This window comes from Chiloscyllium plagiosum, unplaced genomic scaffold, assembly GCF_037043375.1.
Source record: "Chiloscyllium plagiosum isolate Xiang-an unplaced genomic scaffold, Cpla_swu_hap1 HiC_scaffold_11, whole genome shotgun sequence".
NCBI classification, from domain to species: domain Eukaryota; kingdom Metazoa; phylum Chordata; class Chondrichthyes; order Orectolobiformes; family Hemiscylliidae; genus Chiloscyllium; species Chiloscyllium plagiosum.
The window spans coordinates 55,427,068-55,443,503 of NW_028270149.1; the positions used below are offsets into that span (position 1 = coordinate 55,427,068).

The following is a 16,436-nucleotide window of genomic DNA, read 5'->3' on the forward strand; positions in this document are numbered from 1 at the left end:
GAAGGGTGAGATCAACCTCCAGGAAATAACAGAGTATTTTATAACTTCCAGACAATGAATGATTGGAGTCCTATGATAACTGCAAGTGAAGGCTTGAGTACAGGAAGACAGGTTCTGGGTATGAACAACTGGGCAATAGAAAGGGCTTCAACTTCAGTGTGAACAGCTCTTATAAACAGTGTGTGCAGATGCTTTTTCCAGGTTGCTAGTAGTTATGAAAGATCAGTTTTCCGTTCTGGGAATCACTGACAACTGGGAGACAGTTGGCAGCCCTTGGTAGCATCTACAAACAGAAAAAGAATATTTCAGGTATATTCTATCAGAAAATCAATATTTTCCTTTACAGATTCTGCTCAATGATGAGTGTTTCACCCTTTGCTGTTTTTGTTTCAAGATTTACAGACTCAGATTCTTTCTTTAAAAAAAATCATACAGCATACTATTAGCCTTGCTTCCTGAATCGCCTGTGCTACTGTGGACCCTCTTGTTCCAGCTTAATACCAGTAAATTTAGATAGCTGACCAAGTATGTAAATATTTTTGAAATATCAATTAATCTTAATTTCAACTCAACATGTACTTCAGCATCACAGCAAGTATTATCCTACCTTGTAAATTAATATATTTTCTGCACAGTCAACTGAATAGCAACCAGAAATAGGTCCCCAGAGAAATTATGCCCTTTTTCTCAAGCATCAAGGCAAACTGTTGCACCTTTACCAAAAAGATTATAAAAAAGTTAAAAGATGACTCTATGACTCTAATACAAGTTCCTTTGGTTAATATTGCTTGGTTAATATGACTTGGTTACTGTATGGATAAATTTGCTAAGCAACCTGCAAACTCTCCTGAACTAACTTTATCCCCTTAAAAATTGTCAACATATTAAGAAAAAGTAGAAATTTTCAATAAGAAACTAAGGATTTATGTTAAAACTGAGTACAATGAAGAAATAAAAACACAATATCATTGTAAGTTGTTTTAATTTATTGCAATTTGGATACAGAGCAAAAAGGAAATAGGTTATTTATACTAATACAGAATAATTTTCCTGATTAAAAAGAGTGGTCACTTCAAAACTAAAGTTTTACTGCATTTTAACAGCCATTTGTGATAAGAATTAAACAATTTTTTAAACAGAGAAATATTTGTTCTTTCAGTACAACAAAACATACACAAAGAAAACACAGCACAGAAACACAAATATATAAAACAAAACAGAAAATCTTGTACAATACAAATGTTAACACCTGCTCAACAGGAAATCCACAGTATCCAAATTTGAATTCAAAAATGCACATTAGCATAATTACCAAAAGTAATTTTTAAAAAAACTCATACAGTATAAACTACCATGTTTGACAAAATTCAAAGCAACAGTCACCCTATTGGGTTTTTATTTGATTAAATTTATTGAATGCACTGCTGAAAGAGTATAAAAGATGACTGCATTAAGCACACACTCATTTCTATGCTTTTACTTTGATTAAGTTCAGCTGCAGCTTTCTAAAAATGGCTGAACTATACAGGTCACCCATATGTCTCAGCATGTTAGTACACCAAAATTGAGCACTGATTTACCAACTGGTCTCTTGGATCAAGCAAGAGGCTATACTTACTATTAAATATTTAATCTGGTTTGTTTTAGTAAGGAAGATTAATTAAAAGGTATAACAGATCCATTCAAAGCTTAGCTGGATTCTTCTTGATCAGTGCCAGAAGGGTAGATTCACTTAACTTTAAAAGGACACCATTCTTTAAATGAAGGTGTATTTCAAGTATTGAGTCAAGTTAAATCATACAACTGGTTAGGAGCTGTGGAAAGGGGTAAATTAGAGATAGAGTGTTCTGTCTGAAACACACTTGTTCTTTTTGTCCTTGAAGACTATTTCTTGGGTAGGTTGTTATTAACAGATGATATATCATTATGTCATGATGTGCTATTCAGAAATATGCTAGATGGAAAGTTGAAGAACTAAGATAAACATCCCTTTGATTACCTTGGAAATTAATCAACTGTCAGATAACAAACTACATTAATATTTTAACATTGAAAATTCATAGGAAGAATGGATTTTTTAAAAATTGCCCTAAAAGCAGTTTATTGAAACCTCTGGAAAAAATCTATTAAAAATAATCATGCCTGTGCAGGTTGCATTCTGCAAAACTGCATACAGAAAAACATGCTCCAAAAATGAAGAGTGGGAAATTCACATTACGAGGCACCAAGTGGAGAATGAAAAACATAGTATTTTTCAATCAAAAAAAATTTTCATATCATTATGTAAAAAAAAAACTCATTATACGTGAAAAGGGTTAAAGAACAGACCAGGCATGGCGCAGAACACCTCTAACAAAATGCAGTTATGCTATTATTAAGAAACAAAATTTGAAGATGTATGAATTATTGCTATTTGCTGTCCTGGAGATACCTCGGATATCTTAAACAGGTCTCGCAGCAAATACTGCACAGACTTCTCTTTGGTGATTGTACTTTCACCATCACATCAACCTCAGCCCACCCATTATTCAATTGCACATCCAATCTTTCTCTTTGCAAACTCCCACATCAAACTGGAAAATGACTGCAGCAATATTCAAAGCAAAATTGGTACATCAGCCATAATTGCAAAAAAGGCTAAAGAACTATAAATTTTGCTGCTCTGTTTATGGATCGCTGACAAGACCAGATACTTAGATCTTTCCTTAAAATTAATATCAAACTTCTGAAGGAAGAATACAAGTTATAAGTAGATATTGATGACATAACAGGAACACTTACAAGAGTACATAAATTTTAATGCTTTAACTATAAATCACATTTTTGAATTTTCTTGCAGAACTGTCATTCTTGGTAGCTGGACTGGCTTCAATGCAGACACTACATATATGTCTACAAAAGCAAGGCCTTCATTATTAACTAGACGCTGGAATTTTGTTCTTACAAGATGTGGGGACCTACGCAAAGAATATCTCAAAATGGATGCTGCTTTCTACTATTTCTGTCAAATGTTGTATATGTATCTGAAGATGGACTCAATTAAAATCGATGAGAAACAAAGGATAGGGAATCAGGCAGGAAATTCAAAGATTAACTGTAAAAATATTAAATGAAATTTGCATGATTATGGTATATTCATGCAGCTATTTATGGTAGGATTAATATGGTTGTTAAAGTAAGCTAAGTGAAGATGCTTCTGGGTATATTTGTGTATTATTAGTTTCACAAAAAAAAATCTTGAATTGGTCCAAACATCTGTCACTTACTTCAAAAGCCACAGGACATTTCCAAGCACTCACCTAGAAATACTTGCTTAAGCGATTTACCATCCCTTTACTGCAGGGATGCAAAAGGCAGGAATGCTGCTAGGTCTTCTACTGAAATATTTTCAATATTCCAAGTTACCATAGTGCAAGGATGACAAAGTCTCAGAGGTTTACATCAATGATGTTGAACCATGAAATTTGTCTGAACCAAAATGCCTTAAATTTCAGATTCTAATTGCATTTTCACATTAATTTATATTCTGTGAGAGAGGGATTGGTCAGTATGAAGTTCCTACCTGTATTAAATGTAAAGTGTCAGCATGGAAAGGTGTTAAATTTTTAAAACTAATCTTAAATCAGACTTGCAAACTATCTGCTGTTGAAATAGTCACCAGATAAAGGCATACCCTAGATAAGTCTAAATTCTTTAATTGGGAGATGGCAATTCATCATTGGATACACTACTCATAATATAGCAAAGAAAGTCTTACTTTTAAAAGAAAAATGTAAACACGCTGCTCTGGCGAGCAGGTAGCCAACACCTTAAAACGAACAGTAATAGGAATCAGTAATTGCTTTTAAATCTGAATTAAGGGTTTTCTGAAATTTAGGTGATGAACTATGAATAGCAACAGGTATTTGTGAAAACTGATGTAACTGGATCCACTGTCTATAAAAACTGCACCCATAGTGACTTGGGGCATGTAACGGAGTTGGATCCACAAGCTTTTTAATAATCTGTATGAGATAATAAAAAGCACAACTATATGGGAGACAGGAAGAGAGCAAAGAGGAAAACGATAGCAGATAAAACAAACTGAAGTCATGTGTGTTCCAGATTGAAATTTTTAGAAGTATACAATCATCCCACTGGATGCTGCATATTATGAAACGCTGTTTTTAAATCAATGATAGGTAGGGTGGAGGGACAGGACTGGAAAGACAATTTCCTTTACTGCCACTCCATGCCTTGCTTACTTTCACAAAAATAATTGAAAATGACCAAACACTTCGATAAATTATATGTTTGCGAATCTTATGATGTCCTTAGTTCTTTAGTATTCTGCTAGCACATTGGTTAAATTCTAATCTAACTTGAAAATTTCTTTTAAACAACGTTTTGTTCAATATCATTTAGAAGTCAGCAAGCTCATTATAGCTAACAGTTGTAATTCATTAATAAATACTGACTGGCTCTACACAATTATTCTAGCATTTCATGTTTTAAAGAAATTAATGTTATTATTGAATCAGTGAACCTAGCTGTGCAGTTCAATACAAAGCTAGCCAATGTACCCATTGTACACTTTCTGGAGTAAAGCAACTTCTCTTGTTCAGGATACAAATAATAAACAGATGACTCAAAATATGAGCCTGCTGTCAACATTTACACATTTGATTAGACAATTTAGTAGCAAAGAATTTGAATAGAACTTAATCCAATACAAATAGGTGCATACAGATATATTAGGGATTATAACAGTGGACGATGCTGATACTAGATTTATCCATGACTGCTTTAAGTATAAGGGAACCCACATTTCTACTCTGCAACTTTGTTCCCAACATTTTACCTAAAAAAAAATTGCAACAAAACCCATCTGTCATGGCAACAAAGAATAACTTCATGCCATGGTCCTTCACCATTATTGATCTTCATAAATAACTATTCAGATACTGTTCTCCTGAAGCATATTTAAGATAGGCACAAGCATCTACTGGCTTTGCATTTTTAAGTACTGATGTGGCGCATAATGTAGTTCTATACACTGGACCCGTATACAAATACATCTTGAATAATTTGCCTCAAATAATTTGAACTTGCATTTCACACAGAAGGAAAAGATTATTCTTTACAAAAAAGATTGTATCACTTTTCCTTTATAAAACAGCTGCAATAACTTGGATTTGTTTTGGTGTTTTTGTTTCCATCTTCTTTTAGTCAGGCTTGGAACCACGTGCTGAGCATGCCTTCGTTACATTCCAACACATGCACGCATGGAGCAGTCAAATGGGCTAGCACCAATTACACAGGCAAGGTGCTGAAAAGTATATAGAACTGCATTCTTTTGCCTACTGCATCCACTGAATTGAAAACATTCAATTGTTACGTGTACACTGCTGTATTACAACAATGCAATTCAGCACATTGAGATCGTAACATTAATGCCCAAGTTCCCATGATCTGCAAAAAGATGAGCTATGGAGGTATCAAAGACTAAGCAATCACTATTCATGATTGCTGCTGCAACTCCATCATGGATAGACCTCGGTGTGGCCTCCCACGTGAGGCGTCTGCGGTTTCCATTCAGTTCCAATCTGTAGGCAAAGTTTTCAGCTTGCTTACGTGTGCCTATTAGAAGAACAATGGCAAAGAACTGTTGATGGCCTTCATACTTCTCTTGTTTCTCAAGCACCAGCATGAAGTGGTGACCAAAGCAGGACTGCATCATAACCCAATCCACCGCACCAGGAAGATTGATATCAGTTGCCAGAAATACTATGTCCTCCCCTTGCAGAGTTGTAATGCTTTTGTGTGTATGCATGAGGTGAGGCATGACTGCTTCCAACGATCCTTGCCATTTGCAGGATGCTCCTGGACAAGGGCACATGTACGGCCGAAACTCACACACCTCTTCATGTTCTGGCTTTTCTGTGTGGTGCAGCGACAAGAGACAGCCAGCTGAAGCATACTGTATTTGGGAAAGGAGATGGTGGGGAGGGGGGGACAAAAGACGGGAAGAAGGAGAAAAGAAGCAAAACTCAATTAGTGCAACAAAAATAATTAAAGATGCACTACAGAAAAACAAAGTCTACAATCTTCATATAAATGCTAGTATACTGGTCAAAGTCTTCAAGGAAATATATGAATAAAAATGAAATATCTTAGTAAAGTCAAGTATTCAACATTTTTAATTCAATTTCTCCCAAATGGTTAACAGCTAGAGACTATCAAGTAGTCAAATTATGTAATCAGATGCAAACACTATCTACATTCAAGTACTTTGGCAACAAAAAGCTGAAAGCACCCAAGTTTCTTGTTGCATTTTGAAGTTCCAGTCATTGCCAATATATACAGGGGCGTAATTTTATGCCACTTTTTAGTTGTATCAGACAGTATAAATAGGGAAAATCTGAAAGAAAAAGCAGCTTCCAAAATTTTAAACAGTCAAAAATGTCCATGATAAAGAAGGCAAGATGCATTAATAACCAAAGGCTTTACTAAATTCAAAACAGGAGGAGAAGTAAAATTTGCAGTCAATAACCTAATATCTACATTTGGTAAACCTTCATGCTTCCTTATTCACCACTCATGTACAAATGAAAATCAATAGAATGGGGCCTTAAAAATGAAATTGACAGTTCAACTTACAATACATACTGCCAAAATCAGCTAAAATCAAAACGGAGAACTGAAAACGTATTCAATCTGGCAAACTGGTAACACAGAGAGATACAAAGGGCCAGATTTCCCAAGAAGCGATAATCACATGCAGACTGTCACTCTGCTCTCTATTCTTTAGATAATGAAAGATCTTTGCATAGGAGATTCCACTCAGGATTCTCTCAAAAATGCAGATTGTATTTTCATTCTGACAGATTGCTCGAAGTGTAGAATAGTTGTTGAGGGAAGGCAATCCATGTCCTCTTTTTCACAGCAGTCAGTTGCCTTATACTATATCGAAGCTGCAGCATCACACACAGCTGCGCTGACAGCTCTTACGAAAGGGTAAATACACAAGGTTAGTGCGAGGCTAGGGTGCCAGTTGGATAAAGGTGCCAAATATGTAGGGGTAGGGTATCAGAGAAGGTAGTGGCCAGGGGAAGTGATTGATTCTTCAGGGTAGGCATTGGTGGGTGGCAGTGTTCAGTTGAGGGTGAAGTTTCAGTTCAGGTGCTGGGTGATGCAAGACTTCTGAGAGATCTGTAGTTGGAGAAGTGGAAGCATGTACAGAATGCACATAGCATCAAGATACAAAGGTCTAAAAGGTGGAAGAGCAACAAATGCCTGGCAACATCACCAATTGCAAGCTCCCCTCCAAGCATCATGTCATTCTGACTTGGAATCAAATCTTCATTCCTTCACTGTTGCAGAGTCAAAGATCTGGAGCTCGTCCTAATGTATATCTACTCCATACAGACTGTAGCAATACAAGAAGCTGGCCAACCACCACCTTTAAGAGCATTTAAAGCTGGACAAATTTATTGGTCTCACATCTGAAAAACACATTTTTAAAACATACTGCAAAATATACTAACACCTGTAACATGGCAGACAACATATGCCAACCAGCGTGTAGCTCCCATATACACTGACGTACAACAGAAGTCAATTGTATTAAACATGAATTGCAGATGTTGTCTATTCTCCAACACTACTCCTACAGACTAGGGATCCAATCCAAATCTTGTTCAAAACTTGCATTCATGTGGCATATTTCACAATGTATGGTCACTGTTTAAAACATATGAAACATGGAAATTATACTTTGTACTATTTTACTGATATTGGTTCAGAGATAGATAAATATTGACCAGTGCATACTGGTAGAGGGATGGGGAACATCCTTAGTCTTCGTCTAAATAGTGTCTTCTTAATTTATCGAACAAGGAAAAAGTTGTGATTGGTTGATTATGGAATTTCTGGTGTTCCAATTCAATAGGATTAATTTCTTTAAGTCAAAACAGATTTATGCTATATTTAGCCATATTGATGGGTTTGTAAAATACATCTGCTTGTATGCTTTAGATGGATCTTAATATGTAAGAAGATTAGGCTCATAATAGGCAAATTACATTCATCTTAAATGTGATACTACAGATCTGGGATGGCAAATGCTCATATTCTCTTCATGATGGCAATTTATTTCAACTAAATAGGTTACAGAAGATCAAGGTCACAATTTTAAGTTGTTTAAGGCCTGATCTAGACTAAATATTAAAAGGCTCTTTTAAAAGCAAATAGTGGATCTCTAATATTGGTTACTATATTTCACAATGAACAGTGATTCAGTGAATTCTTTCTAGGAAGGCCTGGATTTGTTCCAGTTTAAAAATTAGCATTAACAGAAATAAGAAGCTGTTATGAAGAACAATATAAATGGAGGGAACATCAAATATATCCTTTGGTCTGGTTAAAAATCTGATGAGAGAGGTACTTCTTGGTACAAGAGAAAATATTTTAATAATAAATTAGTATGCACAAAACTACCTACTTTACATTCTATATAAACTACCGTTAATAGTGAAGCTGTAAGTTAAGCGGACACATGAAAATCACAATTCCAGACATCAGTCTATATATCTGTCTTATGGAGCAATTTAGTTCGTTGAATTATAATCTTACGAACAGCTCTACTGAATGTTATTCTTCATCTTACATACTCCACATAAGCATAACACTAAGCTTGGAAATGGAAAGCCTCTGCTTGGATGCTGTAATGTCAGCCTCATGGCCATACACCAAATGTTGGTGTTTTAGGCTGCAGCTATATCTAGATAGCAAACCTGAGTTTTGCTTCATATGTTTGCCTTGCATAAGACAGCAACTGGAATATATTTGGACTGGTGCTGAGAATTAATTCTAGAAAGCTTCAGTCCTGTAAGTGGCGACAGTGCATTCAACCAGGTACTTGGTGAATCACTGCTTTATAACAACAATCCGATGCATATTTAAACCTGAGAAAAAGACAAAAGTACCAATTTTGAAACGTCTGTTTTATTTCTGACTTAAGAGGGGCAGTTAAAACAATATGGCAACAATGTCTTGTTGCAAATGAAGCAGGACATCCAAGTTAAAACCTCAATTTTAAGACCATCCTTCAAAAGATATACTATTAATACAAATGATCACTACTGAAGCTATTCATCACCATTTTGTATAATTCTTTGAATCAATAATTGTCAATGTGCCATATTATGTAATCTATTTGGAGGCTATCCTTGTAATTTTTCAAACACGAAATTCCAGATGCCTGAGAAGATTCAATTGCTGGCTGCATCACTAACAAGAATTAAGGACCCAAACGTAACTAAAAAGGGTTGAACTACCAGTAGGGACATTTCTCAATTGGATTACTTTTGTGCACATTAGTCTTAAGAACAGAACCTATTCTGTTGTCTTTCGAGGATTCGTTGGCTAGCACCATCATCTTAAGACCATTGAGAATGTTGAAAATACAGAAACCTAGACAAGTTGGCTTAGAGTAATCTAATCTTTCTTGGAGAAAATGCGAGTTTTGTCACAGTATGCTTGACAACATTAAAAAGTCAGCCTGAGATGAATGAAATGCTCACCATAACAAATCCAAATGTTGCTACAGATCTTGTTTATTTTTAAGCATATATTGCAACAGCATTATATCATATGTAGCTTCACCCACATGCAACTTTTAGTCAACATGGCAGTTATAATTATTTCAACAACTTTCTAAATTGAAAACAGTAAAAGAGTGCTGTTAAGAACAAATTGTTTTGATCAATTACGCTTAAATGAAGTGGTATATTAGATGATAATTTCCACATGCCACTCTTACTAATAGAGCAAGGACACCAAGAGCATTCCTGAGGCATAGCATGCAAGCCAATACTATTTTTACTGAGATATTGAGATAATTTTTTTTTGTATCAGCTTCACACAAAAGCAACTCCACAAATCTTGCTACCTACAAGAGGACAGAAACAACATATTCTCTATATCCAATATTTCGTCTCAAAGAACCACGCAAGAAGAAAATGGATTGTTTCGACCAAAGCAAACTTAGAAGGAAATATACAAACGAAGACAAATTGCTATGAGTATTTCATTCATAGTTCAAAAAAAAAGGCTTCATGAAAATGTCACTTGAATTCTACAACAGTTCTCCTGGCAATTCTAAATATAGCACATTATGTTGCCTGGAAAATGTTACTGTTTGAAGATTTACTTTGTTATAAAAATCACAACAGTTCCAATGACTATATTATACTTAAATACAAAAGGAGAAAAAAAAAGTGTCTATTTTTCTTGTTTGCTTACTATCTGGTGTACTGGATTACATTAAAAATTCCCTAGAAATGTATTCCTAAGTGATTCTGCAAGATGAACAGGTCTCTGGAGGAAAAGCAATGCTTTTCAAAATTATGTTTACTCGCAGTCTACCTGCCAGCTCTTTTCAACAAGCTGACTACATTAGTCTTATTCAGCCACTGCTTCAACTGCATTAACCAGTGTTGCTAATACGTAGAGACAAAAATGAAGCTAGTGATTATATTAAATTCCCCTTTTTAAAAAGCTTGCCAACATAAGATTACTGCTCCACTATTTACTGTACACTGAAAAATGGTTAACTTGGCACCTCCCCCAAAGCAACTCAGTTGTGCACACAAGGTTAGCTTAGCAGTATTTATTAGTTCAGTTGATTTCAGTTCTATTGCAGCTAAAGACAGAACTACATCTCATTGCCAAAAAATAGTGGCACCAGTTTAACTAGAGTTCAATATTGTCATGGAACAAACAAAAAGCACAATGATTCAGTTGCTAGTTTGCCAACAACTTACCATATGCCTGTGCTCCGGATGCACTCTACATACGTGTCGTGCCGAGGACGACAGCAATCGTTTTGTTTTGTTGAATTGACATTGCAAATGCATAAGATCCAGCACAAGATTAAAACATTGAGCAAAGCAAAACATCACAACCATCTAAGTTCATAAAGCTTAAAAAAAAGAAAAGCTATCTCAATTCACAAGTAAAAAAAAAAATTAACATTTATTTTCCTGATATCATTCTCGTACTTTTGCTTTCTCGCCCTGTAGTTAGAGGTTGGAATATATCTGCAGCAGTAAAGCAATCAATCGGGAGTACAATATGATGCAGTCATGTGATCATACCTTCACGAGAAAAGCCATCTAATTAGACCTCCCATCTTAAATGCGATATTCAGAATACCCTGGAGAATTCACTGTTGAATCTTGACTTCTGGGACTAAGCACACAAGTGAACCAGTTCCAATTCACGTGAATCTTTACAGATATGCCATCACCGTTACAAAAGGACTAAGGTCACAGATAACTTTCAATGGCTAGAAATACTGAAGTGCTTTTCATCTACAAAATGCAAGATGTCAAGCATATGCAATATACCTTGGTTAAAGCTATTGTTTTAATGCGAGTTAACCTAAAGGCAAAATTCATTTACTATGATAAAGACAATTAAAAAAGCCCGACTGAATCTGTACTCAAAGGTTCTTTGGATTAAAAAAGCAGCTCAACAGTGTAGATGCATGCTGATCAGTGAACATTTACAACATAATTGCACACTGCATTTTAACGGCATACAACATCCAAATGAATAGGGTTAATTGAAATACATTTTCGAATATAATGAAAGTACAGTGTACCAAAAGTAAATACAGTCACAAGAGATTATCGCACAAATCATTTCAAAATGCTTACATGGGCACAAACACACATATACAATGAAGAACAGCATATGCTTAGGGTTATTAGGGATTTCGTGGAGCATGGGGTCTAGGTTCCAGTCCCACCCGAGGATATGATGGCCACTGAGATGTGTCACATGCCTGAGAATGTGGCTTAATTTTCCTTTACATAGGGGATAGGAAGTTCGGGAAAGATGAAAAAAACACCACTACTCTTGCTCAAGTAACTAAATCAAAAGCACCCATGATATACTTGTACATCAAAACTTATGAAGTGCTGCATTATTACTCAACATATGACAACCTTGAATTTTAGTCTTACCTTTAAGAGGAGAAAATTCTTCTTTTACTTGAAATTAATGGCTAAAGATCTAAACATAAAACAAATGAAAGCGATCCCAAAGCTTTAACAACAGATTTCCACTGGAAAATGGCAATTGTGACTTTTAGCTAAGCAAACAAAAACAAAAAGCAAGAAAAATGTATATTATGAGACAAAATTGTCTGCTTACTCTCCAGATTGAGTAATGCAGCTCAATGTTCAATTTTTGCATCATCACTGCTCCCTAATTGTCACTACTCCAGGGATTAAGGAAATCACAAGAGAGAAATAAAAGTAGCAATTCAAGATTGGCAAAAGAAACATATTATATAAAAGACATAACTGTCCATTACAAAAGACAACTTCTAAGTTTACAAAAAAAAAATACTCTGACTCTAATTTATAGTATATCTATTCCTTTTTTTTAAATTCAAGTGAAAGTGTGAAGTGTGAAAGTGTTGCTGCCAAGGAGAATTAGAACCACCACAAATTGTTCACTGAAAAACGTAATGGTGCTGAATTTCTTGGATGAAGCCATCCTTTTATGGTGAGGATAGCAGATAACTTACTACATTCTGAAATAGCCGCATCACATTAGCAACCAACGACCAAAACAAAGATTTTTGAGGTCTCCTTTCAATCAGGAATTAGCCTGCAACACTCTCCAAATCAAACGGGGGGAAAAAAACTGTTTCCAATACTACCTTCCCAAATCTCCTTATATATACGGCCTGGACATCTACTTGAGCATAGCAGTAGCCTAATAAAATATTGGCCCTGGCATATATTTTATTCTTCCTCGAAAATAAAGTACTTCCTTTATTCTCCTGTACCTTAAAATGGTGCCAGATTGCGGTAACAGAACACTTATCACTGTATCTATGTTTGACAATAACTCATTCATTCATGGTTGAATCAGCATCTGGAGGTCAGATCTCAAATCTACAGCAGGAAAATGGAGAATCAGCAATGACTTAAAGATAAAAGATACGACGGACAAAAGCCATGCCAAATTGTGATACTTAGTAGTTGGATTTGAACTTCATATTAATTAGAATTTGATGAAAATTCTTGGCAGAATATTTTTTTTGCCTTCAGGGACAATTCTGAGTGAGGATATTTCACATCTAACTAAACAGTATCAGGAAGAAAAAGAACAGCCCAGTGGTTCAGTCATTGGCACTGCTGCCTCACATCACCAGGGAACAGGGTTCGATTGCAACCCTGGGTGACTGTGCAAGCTCCACATATTCTCCCGATATCTGCATGGGCTTCCTCTGTGTGCTCCAGTTTCCTCTCAGTCCAAAGATGTGCAGACTAGGTGCATTGGCCATAGGAATTGTAGGGTTACAGGGCTAGGTTAAGGGGTGGGTCTGGGTGGGATGTTCTTCAGAGAGTCAGTGTGGACACAAGGGTCTGAGTGGCCTACTTCTGTACTGCAGGGATTTTATGATTGAAAGCCAAGAGATAACACGGGGGAAGGAAGAGAATTGCACAAATAGTCCCATCTGTCAAAAACCTTCATAGTTTGTCACTTGTCAGATGTCAGACACTCATGAAAGAGTGTGTGTAAGAAGGATCAAATTCTCTCAGTAATCAGCTTGAAAACTGGCTTGAATACAACAAAGTATTTTCACGGAGACAGTCAACACAAAAGATGCAACAAAAAGGAATGGAGGGAGGACCACTGCCAACTGCAGTTGATAAGGTGATGGTTAGCTACTTACTTAAACTGTCATTAAATATTTTCAGGATTTCTATTAAGTAGTACTGAAGGAATAGCAATGTAGTTCCAAACCAGGACTGTGAAATTGTTGGTGGCCCTGTTGCCATGTACCTGCTGCCCTTGTTCTTCCAGGTAGTAGAGACTGCATGTTCTGAAGATACTGGGTAGGAAACCTTAAAGAGTTATTGCAGTAAATCTTGTAGATCGTACACACTGCTGCCATTGTGTGTTGGAGGTGGAGGGAGCGAATGGGAAGTCAATGAAGTGGACTGCTTTGCCTTAGATAACGTCAAGATCCTGAATTTTGTTAAGAGCTGCATTCTCATATCCGGGGAAGAGTATTCAGTGACACACTGATGGTGAACAGGTTGTGTGGAGTCTGGAGGAGAGTTACTTGTAACAGAGGTTGACATGCTTTTGTAGTCACACTATTTCCATACTTCTCGAGCTTGGTTTTCAGTCAATTGTAACCCGCAGGTTTTGATAGTGGAGGAGGCCATTGATGAAGCAGCTGAAGATGGCTGGACTTACAACATCACCCTGATGAACTTGTGCAGTGCAGTGAAGTGAAGACCTGAGACTCAGATGACTGACCTCCAACAATGACTACAAAATGAAGAGTTCTTTCCCTCACTTCTAAGCTGCTTAAACTGTTAGGCATGCAAATAGTACTGTGTTGTAGCTTCAGTAGGTTGGCATCTCATTTTTACACATGCCTGGATCGACTTCTGCATGCTGACTTTGGCCCTAGTTCAATACATTCTTGGTGCTGGACACTGAAGACCGTCTCCACCACCATCTCATTACTTAGCGTTTGTGTTGCATTAAGCTACTCATTTAGCAGCTGGAGACAGCTGGTAGTAAAACCTACTCAACCCTGAGGATTTCTTGTATTGTTGGTTGTGATGATTGGCCTGGAACAACTACAACCATCTTCGTCTATTTGTTAGCTTAAATCTTCCTTTGTCTCAGGTATAACTAACTAGTGGAGACTTGCCCAATTGCCATGAATTTCAATTTTACTCAGGTTCCTTGATTCTATCAATTGCTGGCTTGATTGCAAGACTGTTCACACTTACCTTTCTTCTGGAATTTAAGTAACAATGAGACTTAGATGATAATGATGCCAGCAGAATCTAAGCTGAGCATTAGTTAGTAACTAACTGGGGAGTAAATGTCACTTGACAGGACTGTCAACAACTTCCCACCAATTTGTCTGATGATTGAAAGTAGGAATTAGTTAAATTGGATTTGCTTCCCCTTTTGTGAACAGGATATACCTGGACATACTCCACCTTCTCTTGTAGATATCAGTAATGTAGTTGTATTGCTTGGCTAAAGGCACAACTCTTTCTGCACTACAAACCTTCAGCACTAAAGCTGGGATTCTGCTGAAGTTCAAAACTGATCTGTACTAGCCACCTCGATTTCAAGTAAAGTGAACTAAATTGATTTAATATTAGTTTCTGTGATAACGATAATGATAACCTTGGGACGGGACAAAAACACATCATTCATTTGGTACTCCAGGCTAAAGGTATTTGCAGCCTTATCTTGGGCTGGACTGTCACTGCAAATGGGAATGTTGATGGAGCTTCCTCCACTTATGTTTAATTAGATTAGATTAGATTCCCTACAGTGTGGAACAGGCCCTTTGGCCCAACCAGTCCACACTGACTGTCTGAAGATAAACCCGCCCAGAATCATTTCCCTCCGACTAATGCACCTAACACTATGGGCAATTTAGCACGGCCAATTCACCTGACCGGCACATCTTTGGACTGTGGGAGGAAACCGGAGCACCCGGAGGAAACCCACGCAGACATGGGGAGAACGTGCAAACTCCACACAGACAGTCATCTGAGGCTATAATAGAACTTGGGACCCTGGTGCTGTGAGGCAGCAGTGCTAACCACTGAGCCACCGTGCCGCCCAATTGTCTAACATCATTCTCTGAAAGTTGCAGGACTGCAAACCTTTGAGTTTAGGTTTCCTTGAGTAGGTGATGTCATTTCCTGTTCTTTTTCGCAGAAGGTGGTAAATGGGGTCCACATCAATGCGTTTGTTGACAGAATTCCGGTTGGAATGCCACGCTTCTCGGAATTCCCATTCGTGTTTCGTGAGGAAGGACACTACTTCAACTGGGATAACACATCCATCCTGGACAAGCCAAAAAGAGACACGCACGAATTCCTAGAAGCATGGCATTCCAACCTGAACTGTCAGAAAATACATTGACTTAGATCACATTTATCACCCCCAAGAGAAAAAGAACAGGAAATGACATCACCAACCAAAGGAAACCTAAACACACAAATAGAAAGTGGGTCACTAACAAGAGTGCTTCACCGGGGGCTCACTGATGACATTACTTAGTGTGGTGATGAAATGTCTGAAAAAGAACCTTCCAGCTCAGCGAGCAAGCTTACATCCAGAACCTCAATCTGAGCTACACATCTTCTCAAACATACTAATTTAAATTTTGCTGAAAGCAGGAAGACATGTATCTGACTTCACATATCATCTGCCTTGGAATAAAGATAAAGAAAAGGCAGAACACTTGTGCATTAATTGGTAAACTATGCCTAATATGCATTTTGGAAGAAATTAGTTTTAACAAAATCCATGTTAAAAAAAATTTTGGAAAGTCTTCTCATCAGCAACCACCAGCATAGTTTGGAATTAAATATATATATATA

At 36.8% G+C, this 16,436-nt stretch overlaps 1 protein-coding gene across 1 annotated transcript in view; it reads right to left on the reverse strand.

Annotated features, from left to right (window-relative positions):
• Positions 1-965: 965 nt before the first annotated feature.
• siah2l (seven in absentia homolog 2 (Drosophila)-like) overlaps positions 966-16,436 on the reverse strand; it is a 56,949-nt gene continuing 41,478 nt past the window's right edge. Inside the window, exon 2 of the mRNA XM_043704638.2 lies at positions 966-5,959. Within this exon, the coding sequence (XP_043560573.1) occupies positions 5,408-5,959 (552 nt within the window). The 3' untranslated portion in view covers positions 966-5,407. The remainder of the gene's footprint in view (positions 5,960-16,436) is intronic.